Source organism: Oncorhynchus clarkii, unplaced genomic scaffold (genome assembly GCF_045791955.1).
Source record: "Oncorhynchus clarkii lewisi isolate Uvic-CL-2024 unplaced genomic scaffold, UVic_Ocla_1.0 unplaced_contig_795_pilon_pilon, whole genome shotgun sequence".
Classification (NCBI taxonomy): Eukaryota; Metazoa; Chordata; class Actinopteri; order Salmoniformes; family Salmonidae; genus Oncorhynchus; species Oncorhynchus clarkii.
Window position 1 is genome coordinate 295914 of NW_027257927.1, and position 27304 is coordinate 323217.

General features: G+C 42.2%; 1 protein-coding gene across 1 annotated transcript in view; it reads right to left on the minus strand.

Moving 5' to 3' along the window:
- Positions 1–852: 852 nt before the first annotated feature.
- The window catches only part of LOC139393676 (myelin regulatory factor-like protein), a 49779-nt gene continuing 23327 nt past the window's right edge, over positions 853–27304 (minus strand). The window contains exons 3-25 of the mRNA XM_071142019.1: positions 26678–26768; positions 23737–23798; positions 23020–23563; positions 21391–21627; positions 19805–20000; positions 18562–18638; positions 18261–18371; positions 17448–17538; positions 16841–17041; positions 16479–16697; positions 15389–15558; positions 12840–12903; positions 12655–12731; positions 8417–8488; positions 8186–8238; positions 5142–5315; positions 4888–4965; positions 4633–4680; positions 4426–4510; positions 4249–4323; positions 3509–3620; positions 3286–3360; positions 853–1504 (exon numbers count right to left, since the gene is read on the minus strand). Of these exons, the coding sequence (XP_070998120.1) occupies positions 1418–1504; positions 3286–3360; positions 3509–3620; positions 4249–4323; positions 4426–4510; positions 4633–4680; positions 4888–4965; positions 5142–5315; positions 8186–8238; positions 8417–8488; positions 12655–12731; positions 12840–12903; positions 15389–15558; positions 16479–16697; positions 16841–17041; positions 17448–17538; positions 18261–18371; positions 18562–18638; positions 19805–20000; positions 21391–21627; positions 23020–23563; positions 23737–23798; positions 26678–26768 (2999 nt within the window). The 3' untranslated portion in view covers positions 853–1417. The remainder of the gene's footprint in view (positions 1505–3285; positions 3361–3508; positions 3621–4248; positions 4324–4425; positions 4511–4632; positions 4681–4887; positions 4966–5141; positions 5316–8185; positions 8239–8416; positions 8489–12654; positions 12732–12839; positions 12904–15388; positions 15559–16478; positions 16698–16840; positions 17042–17447; positions 17539–18260; positions 18372–18561; positions 18639–19804; positions 20001–21390; positions 21628–23019; positions 23564–23736; positions 23799–26677; positions 26769–27304) is intronic.

Sequence of the window (27304 nt, forward strand, 5' to 3'; positions counted from 1 at the left end):
CTCCAATCCCTCCCTCTATCCATCCCATTTCTCCCTCCCTCCATCCCATTTCTCCCTCCATCCCCCATCTCTTCCTCCACCCCCCCATCAGACACACACACACTGCACTCATATAGGTCATAGGCTGCACAAAGATGTCTCTTGTCTCCTGTTGGAATGGATTTCAGATTAATTAAAATGTGAATGATTTATACGGATGTCAGAACGGATTATGGGCCGTTGGTTGTGTGCTTTACATTCTAGTGTGTGTGTGTGTGTGTGTGTGTGTGTGTGTGTGTTACTTTCTATTCCAGATTCCTCCAATCCCTCTCTCATGGTGTGTGGATGATGTCAAAGGTTTAAAGAGGAGAGAGGAGAAGGAGACATCTCTATTGGTTAGAATAGAGGAGAGAGGAGACATCTCTATTGGCCAGAATAGAGGAGAAGGAGACATTTCTATTGGTTAGAATAGAGAGGAGAGGAGACATCTCTATTGGCCAGAATAGAGGAGAGGAGACATCTCTATTGGTTAGAATAGAGGAGAGGAGACCTCTATTGGTTAGAATAGAGGAGAGGAGACATCTCTATTGGTTAGAATAGAGGAGAGGAGACATCTCTATTGGTTAGAATAAAGGAGAGGAGACATCTCTATTGGTTAGAATAGAGGAGAGGAGACATCTCTATTGGTTAGAATAGAGGAGAGGAGACATCTCTATTGGTTAGAATAGAGGAGAGGAGACAGGGAGACATTGGTTAGAATCCCTTGTAGCCGTTGGTTTAAAAGTTGTGTTGGTGGTGGTGTGTGTTGTAGGCAACTGACGTCATTCTAAATTTGCGTCTGAATGATAAAGTTGACCCTGGATGGCAAGTAGCTGCTTCAGAACAGAGAATTCAGTACTTTATTTTACAGTTTCCAATGGTATTTACCTGGTAATTACTAGGAAATGATGCAGTAACACAGAGTTCAACACAATTACTTTCTGAAATAAATGTCAAGTATGAGATAGAAGTACTATTTTACTTTGGGGCTCATCCTGTCCTCCTGTGTTCCAACAGTGTGACGTGATCAATGTATAGTTTAATGAACAATCAATAACCTGTTATACTGCATTTACATTCCACTGAAAACAAAATGATCCTGTTCAGGTCTGTTCCAATTCAATCTCTTTTCACATAGTGCCAGAACTGTCACAAGGCAAAGTGAATCATAGGACTCTTACCTACTGTAATTCTGTATCAATAAATATTCTCTTATTACAGTCCTTGTAAAAGAGATTATGTACAACGATCTCATCAACAATCAGGACATTTCATAGAAAAACAATACAAAGTGGATGAATTATTACGATTGCCATGCATCACCAAGAGAAGCATCGACACCCATGTCATTGGACACTGGCTGGCCTGCCAGAGGAACTACAGTATGAGGTCTTCTTCCTCACTCACACCTCCGGTAGAAGTTGAAGTGGTAGTCTGTGAACAGCGCCCCCACGAAGCCACGGTCGGTATTGCAGTCTGCCTGTCCCTGGATGGAGATAGACCAAGATTGTCTATTACATTGACAAGTGACGGCTCTAACAGTGGAAATACTGTACAAGTCCTCAAAGATAGAAGGCAAGCCTGAGGAGGCGAGATCAGGTGGAACCATTCTAGCCAATGACAGGGTAGATAGGCGTGTGCACAACAGGCCTTAGAGATAGAGTTCTCATTTTAGCTTCTGTGCCAGCACGGGCAGCATCTCCGTTTTAAAGTAGTCCATTTTCTTCTTCTTCATTGTGGGATTGCTTCCCTCTCGTAGGAATCCCCACCCAGTTGACTACTTTAAAATGGTGGAAGCCCTCAATGGCAATACCCATGCTAAAATGGGTTATGGATTGTCATAGGGATAGATGGAGAACTCAACATGGCTATAACCCATTTTAGCATGGGTATTGCCATGTTGAGTTCTCCATCTATCCCTACAACAACAGTAACAAATCCGATATAAAGTAGTTTTGTTTTCAAAGTTGCTGAAATGCCACATGTGTTCACTTATATCCGTGCAACAACCTAACCATTACGAAACTTCTATTCCATCAAACAAGCCTCACGTAGCAAAATACGAATTACATTTTTTTGTTGACCAAATTCAACACTCTCTTATTGACGTTCGTACAGAAATTCCTCACTTTGTGGGCAGAGTTTTGAGCAGAGTAAAACCTCTCGCTTCCCCTCTTCCTCTCTGAGATGAAGAAGATTTACAGTTTGTTTTTGGTTTGGAAACAAATCCTCAAATCAACCACACATACATTTAACTGTGTGATATCGTAAGAATAGGACATCTGGCAAAGACTACTAAACCATGACAATAACAGGGTGTAGTCAACGTCTGTTACAACATTAAATAACATCTCTGGGTGGCCTACAGTGACAGTTGTGAACTCTTGTTCAGTTTCCAATACCAGTGTGAGACGAGGCCATTACGGGGAGCATTACGGGGAGACGAGAGCATTACGGGGAGCATTACGGGGAGACGAGAGCATTACGGGGAGACGAGAGCATTACGGGGAGACGAGAGCATTACGGGGAGACGAGAGCATTACGGGGAGACGAGAGCATTACGGGGAGACGAGAGAGCATTACGGGGAGACGAGAGAGCATTACGGGGAGACGAGAGCATTACGGGGAGACGAGAGAGCATTACGGGGAGACGAGAGAGCATTACGGGGAGACGAGAGCATTATGATGAGATGGGGAGACGAGAGCATTACGGGGAGACGAGAGCATTACGATGAGACGAGAGAGCATTACGGGGAGACGAGAGAGCATTACGGGGAGACGAGAGAGCATTACGGGGAGACGAGAGAGCATTACGGGGAGACGAGAGAGCATTACGGGGAGACGAGAGAGCATTACGGGGAGACGAGAGAGCATTACGGGGAGACGAGAGAGCATTACGGGGAGACGAGAGAGCATTACGGGGAGACGAGAGAGCATTACGGGGAGACGAGAGAGCATTACGGGGAGACGAGAGCATTACGGGGAGACGAGAGCATTACGGGGAGACGAGAGCATTACGGGGAGACGAGAGCATTACGGGGAGACGAGAGCATTACGGGGAGACGAGAGCATTACGGGGAGACGAGGAGACGAGAGCATTACGGGGAGACGAGAGCATTACGGGGAGACGAGGAGACGAGAGCATTAGATTGGGTCGTTTTCTCCCCATAACATACAACACGTAGTAGTTGTGAGGCTACCTGGACAGTGTCGTTTGACATTGATATTTTAGGAAAGGACACATTGGAGAAATCTTTTAGTTCTTACAGCCACTGCTGAGCGGAAGTGGTAGGAGCTCCTGTAGAATCGAGACACTGGCAGAGGCCATTCATGGACGTAGCCCTGGAGAGAACAAGAGAAACACTTTCAACCTTTATACTCTCTTTCTTTCTTACTTTCTTTGTTCACTTTTTATCATACAAAGAGCAGAGAGTTTGTAATTATCAAACAGAGAGCAACCACAGTGTAGTGTTGTCTGTGGATGCCATACCTGTGTATTCATGAAATTGTATTCTTCGTTGGTTTGATCGTGGTCCATCAAAGCAGAGCATTGAAACGTCTCATCATTATGACACAGGTGGACAACCAGCAGCTCTGTAGTACTGCGTCAGAGGAGAGGAGACACCTAGTGGTCATTTACGGTACTTACAACAAACCCACGGTGCAAGTACCAAGTGCTCTGTGACCATTTGTAATTAGTGTGAACAACAATGAGAGAATGTGCCTTATGCAGCTCTGTCTTAGAGGCCTTCATCTCCTCATACAGAACAGGAAGTCCTGCCACACTGGGGTCCAATGTCTGATTCAGACAAAGCTTCAAGTCTCGATTCAATCCGTAGCGCTGAAGATCTGCGGTATAGTGTGATTGACATTTAAAGGTAATTTCCCATTGAGACGACATACGCAGCAACTACGTGACTGCAGTCTCCGCAAATGCCCGGAAACATTGCCTTTAAATCCCAAACCGCACCCTACTGCACTAAGGATTAAATGGAGCCCTTAGACTCGCAAGTCCCCCCGTGTATGGACTCTGAATGTCTGGGAGGATTCAGACCATCATCAGCCCCGGAGGTAAAACAACCTCTTAGAAACTATCCCCTGCTCCTTCCAGAGTCCACAGTCAATGCCAACCTGTCACCACCGCAGTGGGAAGACAAGTCCTATTGAATTATTCAAGTGGAAAACAAAGTGGAGACCAGAGGAAGCATGTCTCGTGTCCTGGTCACTCACTTCATCTGGACAGTGACACGCATGTTGGTGGGGACGAACTTGCTGATAGGGATTTGGAAGGAGTAGTTTCCTGACCTGAATGGAAACAGATCAACGTGGAGATGAAGTATGCCATGGGTTTGGCAGTCTGAATCTACATCTATTAAATGAGTTCAAACTACTGACTGAATGACGTACCCGCAGCTTCCCCTCTCACAGTACCGAGAGTCAATGATCTGTTCGTTTTCTTTGATGAAAAAAGACTTTATGGTTGTGTTTGTCCCTGAAAATAGAACAACAATCTGACGTCAAACTCTGAAGTATTGTGAAATAAAGTCAGAAAATAACACATTTGGATTAGCATTATAATGTGTCATCAAACGCATGTGATAGAATTTGACTTACAATCTCCTGCATCTTTGATTTCTTCATTGAATTTGTCTTTCCCTTTATCTGAGAAGGCAGAATTGGAACCAAAAAGAGAAGTGGGATTACTGCCTGTCACAAGCAGCACAATGCCAACACTTTATAGAGCATCAGAATTACGTCTCATTCAAGGTCAGCAACATGGTAGGTTTTACGTCAAGATAAGCTAGCATGAAGAAAGAGATACAGTGGAGATGGCTGTTGGTAAATGAAGACCGGGAGTAGCCAGCTCACCTGCTAGAGAGGGCCCGGTAGTGGGAGATACAGTGGAGATGGCTGTTGGTAAATGAAGACAGGGAGTAGCCAGCTCACCTGCTAGAGAGGGCCCGGTAGTGGGAGATACAGTGGAGATGGCAGTTGGTAAATGAAGACAGGGAGTAGCCAGCTCACCTGCTAGAGAGGGCCCGGTAGTGGGAGGTACAGGGAGTAGACAGCTCACCTGCTAGAGAGGGCCCGGTAGTGGGAGATACAGGGAGTAGACAGCTCACCTGCTAAAGAGGGCCCGGTAGTGGGAGATACAGTGGAGGAGAGGAGGGCAGGAGAGATGGTGCTGGTATTATCCTTGGAGACTGTAGTGGGACAGCAGAACACTTTATCACAGTAGATCAGGCTACAGAAGTCCACATCAGGGGTCCACGGGACAGGGGTGGTTGTTGGGTTTACTAATAAACAAACAAACAAACAAACGTCAATTTCCACATAGAGGACTACTCATGACAGACAGCAATACGTTTACCACCTCTTTGTACAATAGAATTGAATGAGACACCACAACGTCACCACGATGAGACACCACAACGTCACCACGATGAGACACCACAACGTCACCACGATGAGACACCACAACGTTACCACGATGAGACACCACAACGTTACCACGATGAGACACCACAACGTTACTACGATGAGACACCACAACGTTACCACGATGAGACACCACAACGTTACCACGATGAGACACCACAACGTTACCACGATGAGACACCACAACGTTACTAAGATGACACCACAACGTTACTACGATGAGACATCACAACGTTACTACGATGAGACACCACAACGTTACTACGATGACACCACAACGTTACTACGATGAGACATCACAACGTTACTACGATGAGACATCACAACGTTACTACGATGAGACACCACAACGTTACTACGATGAGACACCACAACGTTACTAAGAGGACACCACAACGTCACTACGATGAGACACCACAACGTTACTACGATGAGACACCACAACGTTACTACGATGAGACATCACAACGTTACCACAATGAGACACCATAACGTTACTACGATGAGACACCACAACGTTACCACGATGAGACACCACAACGTTACTACGATGAGACACCACAACGTTACTACAATGAGACACCACAACGTTACTAAGATGACACCACAACGTTACCACGATGAGACACCACAACGTTACCACGATGAGACACCACAACGTTACTACGATGAGACACCACAACGTTACTACGATGAGACACCACAACGTTACTACGATGAGACACCACAACGTTACTACGATGAGACATCACGTTACTACGATGAGACACCACAACGTTACTAAGATGACACCACAACGTTACTACGATGAGACATCACAACGTTACTACGATGAGACATCACAACGTTACTACGATGAGACATCACAACGTTACTACGATGAGACACCACAACGTTACTAAGATGACACCACAACGTTACTACGATGAGACATCACAACGTTACTACGATGAGACATCACAACGTTACTACGATGCGACATCACAACGTTACTACGATGAGACATCACAACGTTACTACGATGAGACACCACAACGTTACTACGATGAGACACCACAACGTTACTAAGATGACACCACAACGTTACTACGATGAGACATCACAACGTTACTACGATGAGACATCACAACGTTACTATGATGCGACATCACAACGTTACTACGATGAGACACCACAACGTTACCACGATGAGACATCACAACGTTACTACGATGAGACATCACAACGTTACTACGATGAGACATCACAACGTTACTATGATGCGACATCACAACGTTACTGTGATGAAAGTAGAACTATATAAAGAGCATTTCTGGGTTGTTTAGGTAGTCCTGACTGTTGTGGTGTAGAGAGGTTGTTTACCTAAGGTAGTCCTGACTGTTGTGGTGTAGAGAGGTTGTTTACCTAAGGTAGTCCTGACTGTTGTGGTGTAGAGAGGTTGTTTACCTAAGGTAGTCCTGACTGTTGTGGTGTAGAGAGGTTGTTTACCTTAGGTGGTCCTGACTGTTGTGGTGTAGAGAGGTTGTTTACCTGAGGTAGTCCTGACTGTTGTGGTGTAGAGAGGTTGTTTACCTAAGGTAGTCCTGACTGTTGTGGTGTAGAGAGGTTGTTTACCTAAGGTAGTCCTGACTGTTGTGGTGTAGAGAGGTTGTTTACCTAAGGTAGTCCTGACTGTTGTGGTGTAGAGAGGTTGTTTACCTAAGGTAGTCCTGACTGTTGTGGTGTAGAGAGGTTGTTTACCTAAGGTAGTCCTGACTGTTGTGGTGTAGAGAGGTTGTTTAGGTAGTCCTGACTGTTGTGGTGTAGAGAGGTTGTTTACCTAAGGTAGTCCTGACTGTTGTGGTGTAGAGAGGTTGTTTAGGTAGTCCTGACTGTTGTGGTGTAGAGAGGTTGTTTACCTAAGGTGGTCCTGACTGTTGTGGTGTAGAGAGGTTGTTTACCTAAGGTAGTCCTGACTGTTGTGGTGTAGAGAGGTTGTTTAGGTAGTCCTGACTGTTGTGGTGTAGAGAGGTTGTTTACCTAAGGTAGTCCTGACTGTTGTGGTGTAGAGAGGTTGTTTAGGTAGTCCTGACTGTTGTGGTGTAGAGAGGTTGTTTACCTAAGGTGGTCCTGACTGTTGTGGTGTAGAGAGGTTGTTTACCTAAGGTAGTCCTGACTGTTGTGGTGTAGAGAGGTTGTTTACCTAAGGTAGTCCTGACTGTTGTGGTGTAGAGAGGTTGTTTACCTGAGGTAGTCCTGACTGTTGTGGTGTAGAGAGGTTGTTTACCTAAGGTAGTCCTGACTGTTGTGGTGTAGAGAGGTTGTTTACCTAAGGTGGTCCTGACTGTTGTGGTGTAGAGAGGTTGTTTACCTGAGGTAGTCCTGACTGTTGTGGTGTAGAGAGGTTGTTTACCTAAGGTAGTCCTGACTGTTGTGGTGTAGAGAGGTTGTTTACCTAAGGTAGTCCTGACTGTTGTGGTGTAGAGAGGTTGTTTACCTAAGGTAGTCCTGACTGTTGTGGTGTAGAGAGGTTGTTTACCTGAGGTAGTCCTGACTGTTGTGATGTAGAGAGGTTGTTTACCTAAGGTAGTCCTGACTGTTGTGGTGTAGAGAGGTTGTTTACCTAAGGTGGTCCTGACTGTTGTGGTGTAGAGAGGTTGTTTACCTGAGGTAGTCCTGACTGTTGTGATGTAGAGAGGTTGTTTACCTAAGGTAGTCCTGACTGTTGTGGTGTAGAGAGGTTGTTTACCTAAGGTGGTCCTGACTGTTGTGGTGTAGAGAGGATGCACAGTAGTCTCGTTGCTGCAAATAAAAAAAAACATGATATGAACTTTGAAATGAATTTCACATTCCATTCTGGATAGCATTTGGCACAGATGATAAAGTTTGAGTCTCAGTAGTATTCTTGCCACCGTATTCTTGGCAGATAAAGGCTGGCGGCATCTGTAGTTTGTGAAGCCGGGTCAGTGGTGTTTCTTACGTGTTTCCAGGAAGCGGCATGCCGGAGTCGTCTCTCAGAGTCAGCATGTAGAGAGCTGTGATGGCAATAGAACTGTGGAAGAGACATAGGGATGTCATAACACATTCATAACACATTACATAAGAAATAAAAAACATTGTCAGGCCCAGACCAGGGGACTTACAATGCAGGTACATCAACAACAACAAAACTTCAAGAGTGGATTTATGAAAAGGAATAGTAAACTTCTATATTCTGAACTCTCCAATGTTTTTATACAGTCACGTCCCACCCCATCTGATCTGATAGTCTACCTTTTCTCACATTTTCATTTCTCTGATACAGTTATCAGAATAGATAAAGCTTTATGCATTCAATATTATATTATATTCAGGTACAGGTAACCGCCAAAATAATGGAAACACTTGAGTAAATGAGGGATACAAAGTACATGGAAAGCAGTCGCTTCCACACAGGTGTGGTTCCTGAGTTAATTAAGCAATTAACATCCTGGCCTGCTTAAGGGTTATTATTTATATTATCATGCTTAAGGGTTATTATTTATATAATATTATCACGCTTAAGGGTTATTATTTATATTACCATGCTTAAGGGTTATTATTTATATTATCATGCTTAAGGGTTATTATTTATATTACCATGCTTAAGGGTTATTATTTATATAATATTATCACGCTTAAGGGTTATTATTTATATTACCATGCTTAAGGGTTATTATTTATATTAGCATGCTTAAGGGTTATTATTTATATTATCATACTTAAGGGTTATTATTTATATTATCATGCTTAAGGGTTATTATTTATATTACCATGCTTAATGGTTATTATATATATTATATTATCACGCTTAAGGGTTATTATTTATTTTATATTATCATGCTTAATGGTTATTTATTTTATCATACTTAAGGGTTATTATTTATATTACCATGCTTAAGGGTTATTATTTATATTATATTATCATGCTTAAGGGTAATTATTTATATTATCGCGCTTAAGGGTTATTATTTATATTATATTATCACGCTTAAGGGTTATTATTTATTTTATCATACTTAAGGGTTATTATTTATATTATCATGCTTAAGGGTTATTATTTATATTATATTATCGCGCTTAAGGGTTATTATTTATATTATCATGCTTAAGGGTTATTATTTATATTATATTATCACGCTTAAGGGTTATTATTTATATTACCATGCTTAGGGGTTATTATATATATTATATTATCACGCTTAAGGGTTATTATTTATTTTATATTATCACGCTTAAGGGTTATTATTTATTTTATCATACTTAAGGGTTATTATTTATATTATCATACTTAAGGGTTATTATTTATATTATCACGCTTAAGGGTTATTATTTATTTTATCATACTTAAGGGTTATTATTTATATTATCATGCTTAAGGGTTATTATTTATATTATCATACTTAAGGGTTATTATTTATTTTATCATACTTAAGGGTTATTATTTATATTATCATGCTTAAGGGTTATTATTTATATTATATTATCACGCTTAAGGGTTATTATTTATTTTATATTATCATGCTTAATGGTTATTATTTATATAATATTATCACGCTTAAGGGTTATTATTTATTTTATCATACTTAAGGGTTATTATTTATATTATCATGCTTAAGGGTTATTATTTATATTATATTATCACGCTTAAGGGTTATTATTTATTTTATATTATCACGCTTAAGGGTTATTATTTATATTATCATGCTTAGGGGTTATTATTTATATTATATTATCACGCTTAAGGGTTATTATTTATTTTACCATGCTTAAGGGTTATTATATATTTTGTATTATCAGGCTTAAGGGTTATTATTTATATTATATTACAACACTTAAGGGTTATTTATATTATATTATCATGCTTAAGGGTTATTATTTATATTACCATGCTTAAGGGTTATTATTTATAATATATCATGCTTAAGGGTTATTATTTATATTACCATGCTTAAGGGTTATTATTTATATTACCATGCTTAAGGGTTATTATTTATGTTATCATGCTTAAGGGTTATTATTTATATTATCATGCTTAAGGGTTATTATTTATATTATCATGCTTAAGGGTTATTATTTATATTATCATGCTTAAGGGTTATTATTTATATTACCATGCTTAAGGGTTATTATTTATATTATCATGCTTAAGGGTTATTATTTATATTATATTATCACGCTTAAGGGTTATTATTTATATTATCATGCTTAAGGGTTATTATTTATATTATCATGCTTAAGGGTTATTATTTATATTATCATGCTTAAGGGTTATTATTTATATTACCATGCTTAAGGGTTATTATTTATATTATCATGCTTAAGGGTTATTATTTATATTATCATGCTTAAGGGTTATTATTTATATTATCATGCTTAAGGGTTATTATTTATATTATCATGCTTAAGGGTTATTATTTATATTATCATGCTTAAGGGTTATTATTTATATTATATATCACGCGTAAGGGTTATTATTTATATTATCATGTTATTATTTATATTATATTATCACGCTTAAGGGTTATTATTTATATTACCATGCTTAGGGGTTATTATATATATTATATTATCACGCTTAAGGGTTATTATTTATATTATCATGCTTAAGGGTTATTATTTATGTTATCATGCTTAAGGGTTATTATTTATGTTATCATGCTTAAGGGTTATTATTTATATTATATTACAACACTTAAGGGTTATTTATATTATATTATCATGCTTAAGGGTTATTATTTATTTTGTATTATCAGGCTTAAGGGTTATTATTTATATTATATTACAACACTTAAGGGTTATTTATATTATATTATCATGCTTAAGGGTTATTATTTATATTACCATGCTTAAGGGTTATTATTTATATTATATTACAACACTTAAGGGTTATTATTTATATTACCATGCTTAAGGGTTATTATAAGGGTTATTATTTATATTATCATGCTTAGGGTTATTATATTATCACGCTTAAGGGTTATTATTTATATTATCATGCTTAAGGGTTATTATTTATGTTATCATGCTTAAGGGTTATTATTTATATTATATTACAACACTTAAGGGTTATTTATATTATATTATCATGCTTAAGGGTTATTATTTATTTTGTATTATCAGGCTTAAGGGTTATTATTTATATTATATTACAACACTTAAGGGTTATTTATATTATATTATCATGCTTAAGGGTTATTATTTATATGACCATGCTTAAGGGTTATTATTTATATTATATTACAACACTTAAGGGTTATTATTTATATTACCATGCTTAAGGGTTATTATTTATATTACCATGCTTAAGGGTTATTATTTATATTATCATGCTTAAGGGTTATTATTTATAATATATCATGCTTAAGGGTTATTATTTATATTATCATGCTTAAGGGTTATTATTTATAATATATCATGCTTAAGGGTTATTATTTATATTACCATGCTTAAGGGTTATTATTTATATTACCATGCTTAAGGGTTATTATTTATATTATCATGCTTAAGGGTTATTATTTATATTATCATGCTTAAGGGTTATTATTTATATTATCACGCTTAAGGGTTATTATTTATATTATCATGCTTAAGGGTTATTATTTATATTATCATGCTTAAGGGTTATTATTTATATTACCATGCTTAAGGGTTATTATTTATATTATATTATCATGCTTAAGGGTTATTATTTATATTACCATGCTTAGGTACATTATTTTGGCCATTTTTTAGGTTACCATGGCTATGCCCCCGTTGATGACAATGCCCAGATCCACAGGGGTCGAGTGGTCACAGAATGGTTTGATGTGCATGAAAACGAAGTAAACCATATGCCATGGCCATCTCTGTCACCAGATCTCAACCCAATGGAACATTTATAGATTCTGAAGCGGCGCCTGAAACCACCATCAACAAAACACCAAATGATGAAATGTCTGGTGGAATAATGGGGTCACATCCCTCCAATAGGGTTCCAGACACTTGTAGAATCGATGTCAAGGTGCATTGATGCTGTTCTGGCTGGTGGAGACCCAACGCCCCTAGTAAGACACTTCATGTTTCCTTTACTCTGGAAGTTACCTGTATATTGCAGTGCTTCAACATCCAGAGGTATTTTCTAACAAAGCAGTCATACTTTTTGTTTCAATATGAAAGTAACATGAACATCTGCTCCTCAGTTGTAACAGGAAGTCTTACCAGAAAGCCATTGTTGTTACCAGAATGATCATGCTGACTTGGACAAACTTGTGTTTTAAACAGCGGTGGAACTTTGCCTACAAGAGAATAAATATGAATATTAATGCTTTTAGTTTAGTTTGATTCAGACTTGCTGTACACCTGTTCTTATACAAGTATACAGTCTTTCTGCAGTTCTACCTCACCTTGACAGATTTGAGAGGTGTTGGCTTCTGTGATGGTGGAACACTGCTGTGTCTGTTTATTTTCCTGTGTGACACAACACATATATTATCAACACAACACATTAAATAATGACAGTTGAAACATGTTAAATAATGACAGTTGAAACACGTTAAATAATGACAGTTGAAACACGTTAAATAATGACAGTTGAAACACGTTAAATAATGACAGTTGAAACACGTTAAATAATGACAGTTGAAACACGTTAAATAATGACAGTTGAAACATGTAAAATAATGACAGTTGAAACACAACATGTTAAATAATGACAGTTGAAACATGTTAAATAATGACAGTTGAAACACGTTAAATAATGACAGTTGAAACATGTTAAATAATGACAGTTGAAACATGTAAAATAATGACAGTTGAAACATGTAAAATAATGACAGTTGAAACATGTAAAATAATGACAGTTGAAACACGTTAAATAATGACAGTTGAAACACGTTAAATAATGACAGTTGAAACACGTTAAATAATGACAGTTGAAACACGTTAAATAATGACAGTTGAAACATGTTAAATAATGACAGTTGAAACATGTTAAATAATGACAGTTGAAACACAACATGTTAAATAATGACAGTTGAAACATGTTAAATAATGACAGTTGAAACATGTTAAATAATGACAGTTGAAACGTTAAATAATGACAGTTGAAACACAACACGTTAAATAATGACAGTTGAAACACAGCACGTTAAATAATGACAGTTGAAACACATGTTAAATAATGACAGTTGAAACACAACACGTTAAATAATGACAGTTGAAACATGTTAAATAATGACAGTTGAAACACAACATGTTAAATAATGACAGTTGAAACACAACACGTTAAATAATGACAGTTGAAACGTTAAATAATGACAGTTGAAACACAACATGTTAAATAATGACAGTTGAAACACGTTAAATAATGACAGTTGAAACACGTTAAATAATGTCAGTTGAAACATGTTAAATAATGACAGTTGAAACACAGCACGTTAAATAATGACAGTTGAAACACATGTTAAATAATGACAGTTGAAACACAACACGTTAAATAATGGCAGTTGAAACATGTTAAATAATGACAGTTGAAACACAACATGTTAAATAATGACAGTTGAAACACAACACGTTAAATAATGACAGTTGAAACACGTTAAATAATGTCAGTTGAAACATGTTAAATAATGACAGTTGAAACACGTTAAATAATGTCAGTTGAAACATGTTAAATAATGACAGTTGAAACACGTTAAATAATGACAGTTGAAACACGTTAAATAATGACAGTTGAAACACGTTAAATAATGACAGTTGAAACACGTTAAATAATGACAGTTGAAACATGTTAAATAATGACAGTTGAAACACAACATGTTAAATAATGACAGTTGAAACATGTTAAATAATGACAGTTGAAACATGTTAAATAATGACAGTTGAAACACAACATGTTAAATAATGACAGTTGAAACACGTTAAATAATGACAGTTGAAACATGTTAAATAATGACAGTTGAAACACAACATGTTAAATAATGACAGTTGAAACATGTTAAATAATGACAGTTGAAACACAACATGTTAAATAATGACAGTTGAAACACAACACGTTAAATAATGACAGTTGAAACGTTAAATAATGACAGTTGAAACACAACACGTTAAATAATGACAGTTGAAACATGTTAAATAATGACAGTTGAAACACAACATGTTAAATAATGACAGTTGAAACACAACACGTTAAATAATGACAGTTGAAACGTTAAATAATGACAGTTGAAACACAACACGTTAAATAATGACAGTTGAAACACAGCACGTTAAATAATGACAGTTGAAACACATGTTAAATAATGACAGTTGAAACACAACATGTTAAATAATGACAGTTGAAAATGTATTAGAAATCAAAGAACGTTGAGCATTCAGTCCATTACAAGTATAAACTCAGTCCTTCCAAAAGGAGAGATTCCTAAGCTACAATAAAGTGGAGATATTTGACAGTACAGGAGGCATAATGCAGAAGGCTGTTATGGTTGAGCTGAGGAAGTGTTGATGGTCCCCATGAGAGTGACCCTGGTCACAAAGACAGACACACAACACATCCAGAGGTCAACCATCCTCAGTACAGCCCCACCGTCTCATAGACACCAGGCTGTATCACAACCGGCCGTGATTGGGAGTCCCATAGGGCGGTGCACACTTGGCCCAGCGTCGTCCGGGTTTGGCCGGTGTCGGCTGTCATTGTAAATAAGAATTTGTTCTTAACTGACTTGCCTAGTTATATAAAGGTTAAATAAAATGTGAAAATGGTTGAAATACAGCAGGGATCTGAAAAGAGTCCCTGAGTACCTGACTAAACCGACTGACTAAATGTACTAAAACAAATGTTTTTATGTTGGGTGAAAATCTCTCAATGTCTTCAAATTATTTTGAAAACTGAAAGAGAACTTGTAGGCAATAGGCCATAGAGAAATAGCACCCCCTGGTGGCACTGTGACATTACCCTTTAGCGCTGCTGTTAGCAGGGTTGCTGCTGTTAGCAGGGCTGCCCATGTCCTTTAGCTTGGCTGACCGTGTGTTCCACACCTCCAGCTCCTGAATCCTGTTCTCCAGGTTGTCAGTCACCTTGCACAGCTGCTTCACAGCCCCTACATTCTCCATGAAGATCTGCTCCTATGGGGGACAAATAGCATAGAAATGGTACAGTATTTTGTTCTTCAAAGTAAAAGTTTTATTTTTTATTGAACCTTTACTTGGCAAGTCAGTTAAGAACACATTCTTATTTACAATGAGAGCCTACCAGGAAACAGTTAACTGCCTTGTTCAGGGGCACAAAGACAGATTTTTACCTTGTCAGCTCGGGGATTCGATCCAGCAACCTTTCGGTTACTGGCCCACCGCTCTAACCACTAGGCTCCCCTGTCTCTAACCACTAGGCTACCCTGTCTCTAACCACTAGGCTACCCTGTCTCTAACCACTAGGCTACCCTGCCTCTAACCACTAGGCTACCCTGCAGGCTACCCTGCCTCTAACCACTAGGCTACCCTGCCTCTAACCACTAGGCTACCCTGCCTCTAACCACTAGGCTACCCTGCCTCTAACCACTAGGATACCCTGCCTCTAACCACTAGGCTACCCTGCCTCTAACCACTAGGCTACCCTGCCTCTAACCACTAGGCTACCCTGCCTCTAACCACTAGGCTACCCTGCCTCTAACCACTAGGCTACCCTGCCTCTAACCACTAGGATACCCTGCCTCTAACCACTAGGCTACCCTGCCTCTAACCACTAGGCTACCCTGCCTCTAACCACTAGGCTACCCTGCCTCTAACCACTAGGCTACCCTGCCTCTAACCACTAGGCTACCCTGCCTCTAACCACTAGGCTACCCTGCCTCTAACCACTAGGCTACCCTGCCTCTAACCACTAGGCTACCCTGCCTCTAACCACTAGGCTACCCTGCCTCTAACCACTAGGCTACCCTGCCGCCCCAAAGTGGGACCATAACTCAGATCTCTTGGCAATCCTCATACTGATTATCACACTGATCACATGTTATCAGGCCTTATATGTCATGCGGACGGAGACGTACTTTGTCCACCATGAGGAAGTTGTGGATCCTCCGTCCGTCGCTGCAGGTGATGTCCCCCACCACTTTGACAGCAGTGGGCAGCAGCTCCTTCACCTCCTGGGCTAGGACGCCCGTTTCATGTATGTGATCGATCCCCATCTCTGAGGCGAACTCAGGCTTGTAGTCATACTCCACAATCCTCATCTGAGATATTCTCTTCAACTGTTCTGTTGAATCCACCTACACAGTTGAAATATTGGCCCGTCAGGTAAGATATCATTCCCTGGGCCACTGTGAAGGCAATTTCTATGTTCCTTCCTGTTATTTCACACCAAAATCCTTATTTTGATAGCTATTATATAAGAGCATGTGCTGCTTTCTACCTCTTGTATGTGGTGTTTTGCACGGCGGTCGGAGGGGTGCATAACCTGCCCCATGATCTTAGCGTTGCCACAGACCACCAGGGCTTCATCGGGGGTGTCTGTGTTGATGCCCACCCTCCCCTGGCACACCACCGCGTCCGGAGCCTGTCCTCGTTGCCACAACACCTCAGTGTCGTTCTCAAACTGGCCCGGGTTCGACGCCTGTAGTGAAGGAACACGGAAGAGTTTAGAGTTCTGGTAACGGTTGGTTCCATTTAGATCACAGTGCATTCTAGAACTAATTGTCCAATGGAAACATGGTAGGAACTACATTTGATTTAATTTGTATATATTCTTTATTTAATCTTAAATTTTAGCAAGGAGTCTCATGCTTTAGTATGCTTTAGTACTTAGTGCTTGAGTCTCATGCTTTAGTATGCTTTAGTACTTAGTGCTTGAGTCTCATGCTTTTAAATAGTACAGGGTTCCCCAACTGGTGTCCTCCGCGCCAAATTTGGCCCCCGGGGTGGTCTCATTTGGCCCCCCAAGTTTTCAGAGAGAAAAAAAAAGAATACATCTGCTCAACAGTTGATGATCTCTGCTTTGGTACTTCTGGTTCAGTACTGACCCTGACTATGATCCTCTCTGACATGAACGCTATCAGCAGGTAACTCTCTTCCCTCACTGTGGCGTACAGACCCACCACCATCAGGAAGTACCTGGTCATAACACAAGGACACATGGAACGACATGTTGAAACTGTTTTCAATGCCGATATTAGTAACACGGCAATGACACGGCAGTAACATGGCAGTGACACGGCAATGACACGGCAGTAACACGGCAGTAGCACGGCAGTAACACGGCAATAACACGGCAATAACACGGCAGTAACACGGCAGTAACACGGCAATAACACGGCAAATGGCAATAACACGGCAGTGACACGGCAGTAACACGGCAGTAACACAGCAGTAACACGGCAAATGGCAATAACACGGCAGTAACACGGCAATAACACGGCAATAACACGGCAGTAACAAAGCAATAACACGGCAGTAACACGGCAATAACACGGCAACATGGCAAATGGCAATAACACGGCAGTAACACGGCAATAACACGGCAGTAACACGGCAGTAACACGGCAGTAACACGGCAAATGGCAATAACACGGCAGTAACAAGGCAGTAACATGGCAGTAACACAGCAATAACACGGCAAATGGCAGTGACACGGCAGTGACACGGCAGTAAAACGTCAGTAACACGGCAGTAACATGGCAATAACACGGCAACATGGCAAATGGCAATAACACGGCAGTAACACGGCAGTAACACGCCAATAACACGGCAGTAACAAGGCAGTAACACGGCAGTAACACGGCAGTAATACGGCAGTAACACGGCAGTAACACGGCAATAACACGGCAATAACCAACCTCTGGTCAGGGTTGGGTTTACCCTTTTTCCTCATGTTGTTGGCAGTGGTCTCACTGAAGTGCAGTCTTCCCAGAGTAACTCTAGTGATCTTGTCCCCTGGTAGATTCACTCTGAGGGACGAGATGTTAGTCAGAAATGTAGGCCCGAGATTCCATCCAAATCGCCCCTTTTTTGGCTATGCACCGTATACCTTTTAAATCACAATTGTGTCATTGTTCAGATATGACAGATTACACTCCCAACGTTGAACACGGCAGTCTACAGTACAGAGTAGAATGACATGGAGGACGGGACACTCACTTGACTGGCAGGAATGGCTTCTTGCTGCGATCCGGCTGGGACTGCTCTATGGTGACTTTGTGAGTCTGTGCCTCAAGCTGCAGAGAACAAAAAGTATAGATAACTAGCAGGGTTGATGAGAACAAACGGTCAAAGTATAGATAACTAGCAGGGTTGATGAGAACAAACGGTCAAAGTATAGATAACTAGCAGGGTTGATGAGAACAAACGGTCAAAGTATAGATAACTAGCAGGGTTGATGAGAACAAACGGTCAAAGTATAGATAACTAGCAGGGTTGATGAGAACAAACGGTCAAAGTATAGATAACTAGCAGGGTTGAGAGAACAAACAGTCAAAGAGAACAAACAGTCAAAGTATAGATAACTAGCAGGGTTGATGAGAACAAACGGTCAAAGTATAGATAACTAGCAGGGTTGATGAGAACAAACGGTCAAAGTATAGATAACTAGCAGGGTTGGGGAGAACAAACGGTCAAAGTATAGATAACTAGCAGGGTTGATGAGAACAAACGGTCAAAGTATAGATAACTAGCAGGGTTGATGAGACCAAACGGTCAAAGTATAGATAACTAGCAGGGTTGATGAGAACAAACGGTCAAAGTATAGATAACTAGCAGGGTTGATGAGAACAAACGGTCAAAGTATAGATAACTAGCAGGGTTGATGAGAACAAACGGTCAAAGTATAGATAACTAGCAGGGTTGATGAGAACAAACAGTCAAAGTATAGATAACTAGCAGGGTTGATGAGAACAAACAGTCAAAGTATAGATAACTAGCAGGGTTGATGAGAACAAACGGTCAAAGTATAGATAACTAGCAGGGTTGATGAGAAAAACGGTCAAAGTATAGATAACTAGCAGGGTTGATGAGAACAAACAGTCAAAGTATAGATAACTAGCAGGGTTGATGAGAACAAACGGTCAAAGTACAGATAACTAGCAGGGTTGGGGAGAACAAACGGTCAAAGTATAGATAACTAGCAGGGTTGATGAGAACAAACGGTCAAAGTATAGATAACTAGCAGGGTTGGGGAGAACAAACAGTCAAAGTATAGATAACTAGCAGGGTTGATGAGTTACGGGGGACATTTAGAAAGTAATCTACCCAACTCTGCTAACTTACATACTAACAAAAAAACTAGTGCTTAATGTCCTCGGCATCATCTGAAGTAGTCTGCCGAGGTCAAACGCTGATGTTCCAGGGAAGTTCGTGTTGCATATTGGGACGGCGTTGAACTAACCTTCACGCCAAACACCTTGACGTGGAAGCTCTCTATCGGCGCAGGGCCGTTGGGTGTTTTGACGTACAGGGGGTCTCCGGCCATCCCTACGTGAACTGTGACCTGAAAGTGGTTCTTTTTCTGACACACGAAGGACTCGTCAGCTGTGGAGTAGTTGAAACCTTTATCGGTGTCCACATGGTAACCGGGGGAAGGGCTGTGGAGAGACGATAGAGCGAGCTACACTGAGTGACAAAACATTAGGAACACCTGCTCTTTCAATGACATAGACTGACCATGTGAATCCATGACATAGACTGACCAGGTGAATCCATGACATAGACTGACCAGGTGAATCCATGACAGACTGACCAGGTGAATCCATGAGATAGACTGACCAGGTGAATCCATGACAGACTGACCAGGTGAATCCATGACAGACTGACCAGGTGAATCCATGACATAGACTGACCAGGTGAATCCATGACATAGACTGACCAGGTGAATCCATGACATAGACTGACCAGGTGAATCCATGACATAGACTGACCAGGTGAATCCATGACATAGACTGACCAGGTGAATCCATGACATAGACTGACCCGGTGAATCCATGACATAGACTGACCAGGTGAATCCATGACAGACTGACCAGGTGAATCCAGGTGAAAGAAGATATGATCCCTTATTGATGTCACCTGTTAAATCCACTTCAATCAGTGTAGATGAAGGGGAGGAGACAGGTTAAAGATGAAGGGGAGGAGACAGGTTATAGATGAAGGGGAGGAGACAGGTTAAAGATGAAGGGGAGGAGACAGGTTAAAGATGAAGGGGAGGAGACAGGTTATAGATGAAGGGGAGGAGACAGGTTAAAGATGAAGGGGAGGAGACAGGTTAAAGATGAAGGGGAGGAGACAGGTTATAGATGAAGGGGAGGAGACAGGTTAAAGATGAAGGGGAGGAGACGTGTTAAAGAAGGAGTTTTAAGCCTTGAGACAACGGAGACATGGATGATGTTTGTGTCAGAGGGTGGAGGGGCAAGACAAATTATTAAAGAGCCTTTGAACAGGGTAGCCCTTAACTGTGGTATATTGGCAATGTACCACAAACCTATGAGATGCCTTATTGCTATTTTAAACTGGTTACAATGTAATTAGAATAGTAAAAATACACGTTGTGTCATACTCGTGGTATACGGTCTGATATACCACAGCTTTCAGCCAATCAGCATTCAGGGCTCAAACCACCCAGTTTATAATTATGAATGACCAAGTACGATAAGAATAACATAACAGTAGGAGTCAGTTGTGTCCATTTAAGTCAATAATTTAACCAAATGGGGTTTGTTTACAACGACTCATGACTAAAACCATTTTACTGCTGGCTAAGAAATGACTAAGATATTACTGATGAGTTATGACATTGTCAGACATAGAAAGTGAAAAAATATTTGCTCCCCCTGCGCTTAACTTGAACAAAAAAATCAGTCCCTTAAAAGAATGTAGCGTTAGTTGAATAGCCTTTGAGTTTAGAGACTAAGACAGGCAGTTTAGAAGGCATGAGCCTTGGTGAAGAGTGAGGGAACGTGAAGGCAGAAGGACACTCACAGGATGTCATAGTTACTGTTGTAGAGCGGTGTCCACAGGCCAGGCTGGTAGCGATCCCAGGTGAGGAGCTGATAGGTCCCCATCCCAGAGGTGCTCTCTGTGGCCCCGTCACTGTCATAGGACGGGACGTCACCGCCTCCCCTCTCAGAGCCCCCTGCTATAGGAACAGCCACTAAATGGTTCTGGACCTCAAGGGGTTCTGTTCGTCTTCTCTTCCTACAGTCAGGCAATATAAGCCTGTGGAGGAAGAGGAGGAGGAGGAGGAGGAGGAAGAGGAAGAGGAGGAGGAAGAGGAAAGGGTAAGAGGGAAGTGTTAAAACATTAATATCCCGTTGAAGTAAAACATATTTTGACTGTCATTCTCAAACTGATATGTGCTGTACGGTAGTTTAGTGGTTTATGTACTGTACGGTAGTTTAGTAGTTTATGTGCTGTACGGTAGTTTAGTAGTTTATGTGCTGTATGGTAGTTTATGTGCTGTACGGTAGTTTAGTAGTTTATGTGCTGCACGGTAGTTTAGTAGTTTATGTACTGTACGGTGGTTTAGTAGTTTATGTGCTGCACGGTAGTTTAGTAGTTTGTGCGCTGCACGGTGGTTTAGTAGTTTATGTGCTGCACGGTGGTTTAGTAGTTTATGTGCTGTACGGTGGTTTAGTAGTTTATGTGCTGTACGGTAGTTTAGTAGTTTTATGTACCCATATGTACTGTACGGTGGTTTAGTAGTTTATGTGCTGTACGGTAGTTTAGTAGTTTATGTACTGTACGGTAGTTTAGTAGTTTATGTACTGTATGGTGGTTTAGTAGTTTATGTGCTGTATTGTAGTTTAGTAGTTTATGCACTGTATTGTAGTTTAGTAGTTTATGTGCCCATATGTGCTGTACGGTAGTTTAGTAGTTTATGTACTGTACGGTAGTTTAGTAGTTTATGTGCTGTATGGTGGTTTAGTAGTTTATGTGCTGTACGGTAGTTTAGTAGTTTATGTACTGTACGGTGGTTTAGTAGTTTATGTGCTGTATGGTGGTTTAGTAGTTTATGTGCTGTACGGTAGTTTATGTACTGTACGGTGGTTTAGTAGTTTATGTGCTGTATGGTAGTTTAGTAGTTTATGTGCTGTACGGTAGTTTAGTAGTTTATGTGCCCATATGTACTGTACGGTAGTTTAGTAGTTTATGTACTGTACGGTAGTTTAGTAGTTTATGTGCTGTACGGTGGTTTAGTAGTTTATGTACTGTATGGTAGTTTAGTAGTTTATGTACTGTATGGTAGTTTAGTAGTTTATGTGCTGTACGGTAGTTTAGTAGTTTATGTGCCCATATGTACTGTACGGTAGTTTAGTAGTTTATGTGCTGTACGGTAGTTTAGTAGTTTATGTACCCATATGTACTGTACGGTGGTTTAGTAGTTTATGTACTGTATGGTAGTTTAGTAGTTTATGTGCTGTACGGTGGTTTAGTAGTTTATGTACTGTACGGTGGTTTAGTAGTTTATGTGCTGTATTGTAGTTTAGTAGTTTATGTGCTGTAAGGTAGTTTAGTAGTTTATGTGCTGTAAGGTAGTTTAGTAGTTTATGTACTGTACGGTAGTTTAGTAGTTTATGTGCTGTACGGTAGTTTAGTAGTAGTTCTCACCCTGTGTGTTGACCAGCTGTGGGAGGCAGGTATGAATATCCTGGTTCTGAAGGGCATCCAGGCACAGGTAGTAGGCAGGATGAGGGCAGCCCGAGGCCTGGGGCTAGGTATGGGGCTTGGCCTGGAGGTAGTTCTGGGGCCGGGGGTGCGTTGGCCCTGGGGTAGCTGTCTGCCAGGCCCTGGAGTGGAGGAGGCTGATGCTGCTGGAGAGCCTTGTGGTGGACGGGCGGTGTGGTGGCAGTGTTAGCCTGTATATAGCTCTCCCCTGGGCTCAGGTAGTGGGGGTTGTGGACGGGCGGTGTGGGGGCAGTGTTAGCCTGTATATAGCTCTCCCCTGGGCTCAGGTAGTGGGGGTGGTGGAGGGGGGGGTTGTGGGGCAGTGAGCCTGGAGATGTGTCTGCCTTGGTGTAAGAGTTAGTCAGCCCCTGGTGGTATGGCAGTCCTGGGTGTGGTGGGGGTTGTGGTGCCAGCTCTTTATATCGGCACGATGCGGCTGGAGGACGTGTCACTGTCTGGAAGACTTCCTGGTAGCCGTAGCTCACGTCTAGGTTAGAAACGGGGCAAAGGCGGTCATATCATTCATTAAAATAGGAACATTTTATTATTATGATATGGTTGTGCTGTTTGTAACACTTGGCATCGAAAGAGATTCCTATCAACCGTTGTTGATAAAGTACTGCCAATAAAGGAAGAGGTTTCATTATCACAGTGGCTCACCTGGTATTTGCGGAGGTGAACACGGTTCTGAACCAGAATCTGGTGGTGACTCTGGTAACATGCTAGGAAGACAAAGACGCAGTCAGACACGGCCCTCCAAAGACGCAGTCGGACACGGCCCTCCAAAGACACAGTCAGACACGGCCCTCCAAAGACACAGTCAGACATGGCCCTCCAAAGACACAGACACAGTCAGACACGGCCCTCCAAAGACACAGTCAGACACGGCCCTCCAAAGACACAGTCAGACACGGCCCTCCAAAGACACAGACACAGTCAGACACGGCCCTCCAAAGACACAGTCAGACACGGCCCTCCAAAGACACAGACACAGTCAGACACGGCCCTCCAAAGACACAGTCAGACACGGCCCTCCAAAGACACAGTCACAGTCAGACACGGCCCTCCAAAGACACAGTCAGACATGGCCCTCCAAAGACACAGTCAGACACGGCCCTCCAAAGACACAGACACAGTCAGACACGGCCCTCCAAAGACACAATCAGACATGACCCTCCAAAGACACAGTCACAGTCAGACATGGCCCTCCAAAGACACAGACACAGTCAGACACGGCCCTCCAAAGACAGTCAGACACGGCCCTCCAAAGACACAGTCAGACACGGCCCTCCAAAGACACAGTCACAGTCAGACACGGCCCTCCAAAGACACGGTCAGACACGGCCCTCCAAAGACACAGTCAGACATGGCCCTCCAAAGAGACAGTCACACACGCCCCTCCAAAGACACAGTCAGACACGGCCCTCCAAAGACACAGTCAGACACGGCCCTCCAAAGACACAGTCAGACACGGCCCTCCAAAGACACAGTCAGACACGGCCCTCCAAAGACACAGTCAGACACGGCCCCCCAAAGACACAGTCAGACACGGCCCTCCAAAGACACAGTCAGACACGGCCCTCCAAAGACACAGTCAGACACGGCCCTCCAAAGACACAGTCAGACACGGCCCTCCAAAGACACAGTCAGACACGGCCCTCTAAAGACACAGTCACAGTCAGACACGGCCCTCCAAAGACCCAGTCACAGTCAGACATGGCCCTCCAAAGACCCAGTCACAGTCAGACACGGCTCTCCAAAGACACAGTCACAGTCAGACACGGCCCTCCAAAGACACAGTCAGAGTCAGACACGGCCCTCCAAAGACACAGTCAGACATGGCCCTCCAAAGACACAGTCAGACATGTTCCTCCAAAGACCCAGTCACAGTCAGACATGGCCCTCCAAAGACACAGTCAGACACGGCCCTCCAAAGACACAGTCACAGTCAGACACGGCCCTCCAAAGACACAGTCAGACATGGCCCTCCAAAGACACAGTCAGACACGGCCCTCCAAAGACACAGTCAGACATGGCCCTCCAAAGACACAGTCAGACACGGCCCTCCAAAGACACAGTCAGACATGGCCCTCCAAAGACACAGTCAGACACGGCCCTCCAAAGACACAGTCACAGTCAGACATGGCCCTCCAAAGACACAGTCAGACATGGCCCTCCAAAGACCCAGTCACAGTCAGACACGGCCCTCCAAAGACACAGTCAGACACGGCCCTCCAAAGACACAGTCACAGTCAGACACGGCCCTCCAAAGACCCAGTCAGACATGGCCCTCCAAAGACCCAGTCAGACATGGCCCTCCAAAGACCCAGTCACAGTCAGACATGGCCCTCCAAAGACACAGTCAGACACAGCCCTCCAAAGACACAGTCACAGTCAGACACGGCCCTCCAAAGACACAGTCGGACACGGCCCTCCAAAGACCCAGTCAGACACGGCCCTCCAAAGACACAGTCAGACATGGCCCTCCAAAGACACAGTCAGACATGGCCCTCCAAAGACACAGTCAGACATGGCCCTCCAAAGACACAGTCAGACATGGCCCTCCAAAGACACAGTCAGACATGGCCCTCCAAAGACACAGTCAGACATGGCCCTCCAAAGACACAGTCAGACATGGCCCTCCAAAGACACAGTCAGACATGGCCCTCCAAAGACACAGTCAGACATGGCCCTCCAAAGACACAGTCAGACATGGCCCTCCAAAGACCCAGTCAGACATGGCCCTCCAAAGACCCAGTCACAGTCAGACATGGCCCTCCAAAGACACAGTCAGACACGGCCCTCCAAAGACACAGTCACAGTCAGACACGGCCCTCCAAAGACACAGTCAGACATGGCCCTCCAAAGACACAGTCAGACATGGCTCTCCAAAGACACAGTCAGACATGGCCCTCCAAAGACACAGTCAGACATGGCCCTCCAAAGACACAGTCAGACATGGCCCTCCAAAGACACAGTCAGACATGGCCCTCCAAAGACACAGTCAGACATGGCCCTCCAAAGTCACAGTCAGACACGGCCCTCCAAAGACACAGTCAGACATGGCCCTCCAAAGACCCAGTCAGACATGGCCCTCCAAAGACACAGTCAGACATGGCCCTCCAAAGACACAGTCAGACATGGCCCTCCAAAGACACAGTCAGACACGGCCCTCCAAAGACACAGTCAGACATGGCCCTCCAAAGACACAGTCAGACATGGCCCTCCAAAGACACGGTTTCTAGAACTAGCCTTTCTCTCTGCTTACCTAACGTGTCATTGTCTTGACTAGCTAACAACAAAGCCTACAGCTGTAGCTGTTGGTGCCATGGTGGAGAGCTGCTCACATGCAGCAGATACAGTGTAGGGCAGGAACAAAAGCCTGCAGAACCAGTAGGTCTCCAGGAGGATGGTTGACCACCCCAGCTCTAGGATTGTGCCATTGTGTTGTAAAAACTTCTGTGTGTCGTCCATTCCATTTAACACAGCTGCTGTGTTTATGGGTGGTAGAAGGACTAAGAATATGGATGCTTACCAGGTATTAGATGGTCCTGGAAACAGATTTACCCTCAGGTACAATAAAGTAAACATGGATGCTTACAATGTTGGGTCCATGTCGTTGCTGAGGTACTGTTCCAGTATGCTGGTGTCCACCACAGCACTCTCCAGGACCCCACTCATATCCTGGCATCCTGGAAACACACTTTTCATTACATTTCACAAGTGCCTCATTCTGGTTCACAGTCTCTCTTAAAATCTTGCTCCCTCTCTCTCTCTCTCTCTCTCTCTCTCTATAAATTTCCTCCCTCTCTCTCTATAAATCTTGCTCCCTCTCTCTCTCTAAATCTTGCTCCTTCTCTCTCTCTAAATCTTGCTCCCTCTCTCTCTCTAAATCTTGCTCCCTCTCTCTCTCTAAATCTTGCTCCCTCTCTCTCTCTAAATCTTGCTCCCTCTCTCTCTCTAAATCTTCCTCCCTCTCTCTCTCTAAATCTTGCTCACTCTTCCCCTCTCTTTCTCTCTAAATCTTTCTCTCTAAATCTTGCTCCCTCTCTCTCTCTCTCAGTCTTGCTCCTTCTCTCTCTCTAAATCTTGCTCCCTCTCTCTCTCTAAATCTTGCTCCTTCTCTCTCTCTAAATCTTGCTCCCTCTCTCTCTCTCTAAATCTTGCTCCCTCTCTCTAAATCTTGCTCCTTCTCTCTCTCTAAATCTTGCTCCCTCTCTCTCTCTCT